At 51.0% G+C, this 2,500-nt stretch overlaps 1 protein-coding gene across 1 annotated transcript in view; it reads right to left on the bottom strand.

Moving 5' to 3' along the window:
- cacna2d4a (calcium channel, voltage-dependent, alpha 2/delta subunit 4a) overlaps positions 1-2,152 on the bottom strand; it is a gene marked incomplete at both ends in the record, with an annotated part of 75,511 nt that extends 73,359 nt beyond the window's left edge. Inside the window, 2 exons of the mRNA XM_080538311.1 lie at positions 239-320; positions 2,058-2,152. Of these exons, the coding sequence (XP_080394437.1) occupies positions 239-320; positions 2,058-2,152 (177 nt within the window). The remainder of the gene's footprint in view (positions 1-238; positions 321-2,057) is intronic.
- Positions 2,153-2,500: the final 348 nt, after the last annotated feature.

The raw sequence follows: 2,500 nt of genomic DNA on the forward strand, positions 1-2,500 counted from the left end.
GGCCACGACACACACACACACACACACACACACACACACAGACACATGCACACACATGCACGCACACACAGACACACACACAGACACACACACACACACACAGGGAGTGACTGGGTGGATGATGTGGTGCTGACAGAGCATCTCTTAAAATAACATAAACACATAAACTAATGCTCTAGCCCTGTGTGTGTGTGTGTGTGTGTGTGTGTGTGTGTTGGGGGGGGGGGGTCAGTCTTACCTTCTGGAGCAGACGAGCACCAGAGTACTTGATGGAGAGGGCCTCGATCTGCTTCCCAAAGGACACCGCCCACTGCTGCACCCTGGACACACACACACACACTCACGATAGTCCCCAGTTGCTGTGGTGTGTGTTGGACAAACTAACCATCGATAGCATAGCAACCATCAACAGCATAGCAAACATCAGATAACAAATTACTCTATCAGAGGTTCTGTGGGTCGTTTCTTCTGACCAAACAACAGGATCTGTGTGGTTGTGTTGTTTACTGTACTGGGGCAGGTAAATACAGAACTTCCTGCCTAACCAACTCCACGCAACTCCTAATGTATGGAACTCTTATGCAACAAATTAGCATTTGACGTGTCTTAGGTCCAAATAGGTGGTCAAGCGCTGGTACAGCCAGATAACACAATATATACACATCTCCTGGTCCGCAGAAACAAGACTATGTTGGGAAGAGGCTTGAGTTAGAGCACAGCAACCATCAGCTAGCTACCTCAGAGGCCTTAGTTACAGCATAGCAACCCTCAGCGACCAGCAGCTTGGTGGTGATAAGGTCCTGTACAAACACGGACAGCTCGTGGCTACATATCATAAAGGAGATAAGCGGAAGGCATGGAGGGTCAGGGACAGGGGAGGCTGGTGGAAGTCGAAGTCGGAGGCCCTCTGTGAACAGATGACATGGGGCAGATGCTAAGTGGGATGCTTGGGACCCTACTCTGACGTCACCACACTGAAGATTTAAAATGGTCACGGTCAAGGCTACGGTTAGGGTTAGGGTTAGAGTCGGGTTCAAGGTAGAGTTAGGGTTAGGGTTGGGTTAGGGCAAGTGTTAAGGTAAGAGGGGGTAAAGGGGTGAGGTAAGGGGGGAGGTACGCGGGGAGGTAGGTGTTAAGGTAGAGGGTGAGGTAAGTGTTAAGGTAGAGGGTGAGGTACGGGGGGATGTAAGGGGGGAGGTAGAGGGAGAGTTACGGGTTAAGGTAGAGGGAGAGGTAAGTGTTAAGGTAGAGGGGGAGGTAAGTGTTAAGGTGGAGGGAGAGGTAAGTGTTAAGGTAGAGGGGGAGGTACGTGTTAAGGTAGAGGGGGAGGTAAGTGTTAAGGTAGAGGGGGAGGTAAGTGTTAAGGTAGAGGGAGAGGTAAGTGTTAAGGTAGAGGGAGAGGTAAGTGTTAAGGTAGAGGGGGAGGTAAGTGTTAAGGTAGAGGGGGAGGTAAGTGTTAAGGTGGAGGGAGAGGTAAGTGTTAAGGTAGAGGGAGAGGTAAGTGTTAAGGTAGAGGGGGAGGTAAGTGTTAAGGTAGAGGGAGAGGTAAGTGTTAAGGTAGAGGGAGAGGTAAGTGTTAAGGTAGAGGGGGAGGTAAGTGTTAAGGTAGAGGGAGAGGTAAGTGTTAAGGTAGAGGGAGAGGTAAGTGTTAAGGTAGAGGGAGAGGTAAGTGTTAAGGTAGAGGGGGAGGTAAGTGTTAAGGTAGAGGGGGAGGTAAGTGTTAAGGTAGAGGGGGAGGTAAGTGTTAAGGTAGAGGGGGAGGTAAGTGTTAAGGTAGAGGGAGAGGTAAGTGTTAAGGTAGAGGGGGAGGTAAGTGTTAAGGTAGAGGGGGAGGTAAGTGTTAAGGTAGAGGGGGAGGTACGTGTTAAGGTAGAGGGGGAGGTAAGTGTTAAGGTAGAGGGGGAGGTAAGTGTTAAGGTAGAGGGAGAGGTAAGTGTTAAGGTAGAGGGGGAGGTAAGTGTTAAGGTAGAGGGGGAGGTAAGTGTTAAGGTAGAGGGGGAGGTACGTGTTAAGGTAGAGGGGGAGCTAAGTGTTAAGGTAGAGGGGGAGGTACTCACGTCTCTGGAGGGATCTTCATCTGAGCGTGAGCAGGGCAGCAGAGCCAGGAGAGGACCATCCACACCAACACACTTCCTGTTCCAGGGCTCAACATCCTGCCTGGCCACAACCACAATCGCAGTCCTGTCAGAACGCTGTGTGTGTGTGAGTGTGTGTGTGTGTGTGTGTGTGTGTGTGTGTGTGTGTGTGAGTTTCATCCAAGGTATGCAGCGTGTCCGGTCTCCCGAGGTCCAGAGTTCTGGAAAGTTCTGACGTGAGTCACAGTCAAACCTGACCTCCTACACCACAACCTCCCCACAACCCTCTCCAACCTTCCCACAAACTCCTTCCAACCTCCCTCCAACCTCCCACAACCTCCCCCCAACCTCCCTACAACCTCCTCACAACCTCCCCACAACCTCTTCACAACCTCCCCCCAACCTCCCTACAACCTCACTACAAC

The sequence above is a fragment of the Nansenia antarctica genome (genome assembly GCF_963989245.1).
Source record: "Nansenia antarctica genome assembly, chromosome: 8".
Taxonomy (NCBI): domain Eukaryota; kingdom Metazoa; phylum Chordata; class Actinopteri; order Argentiniformes; family Microstomatidae; genus Nansenia; species Nansenia antarctica.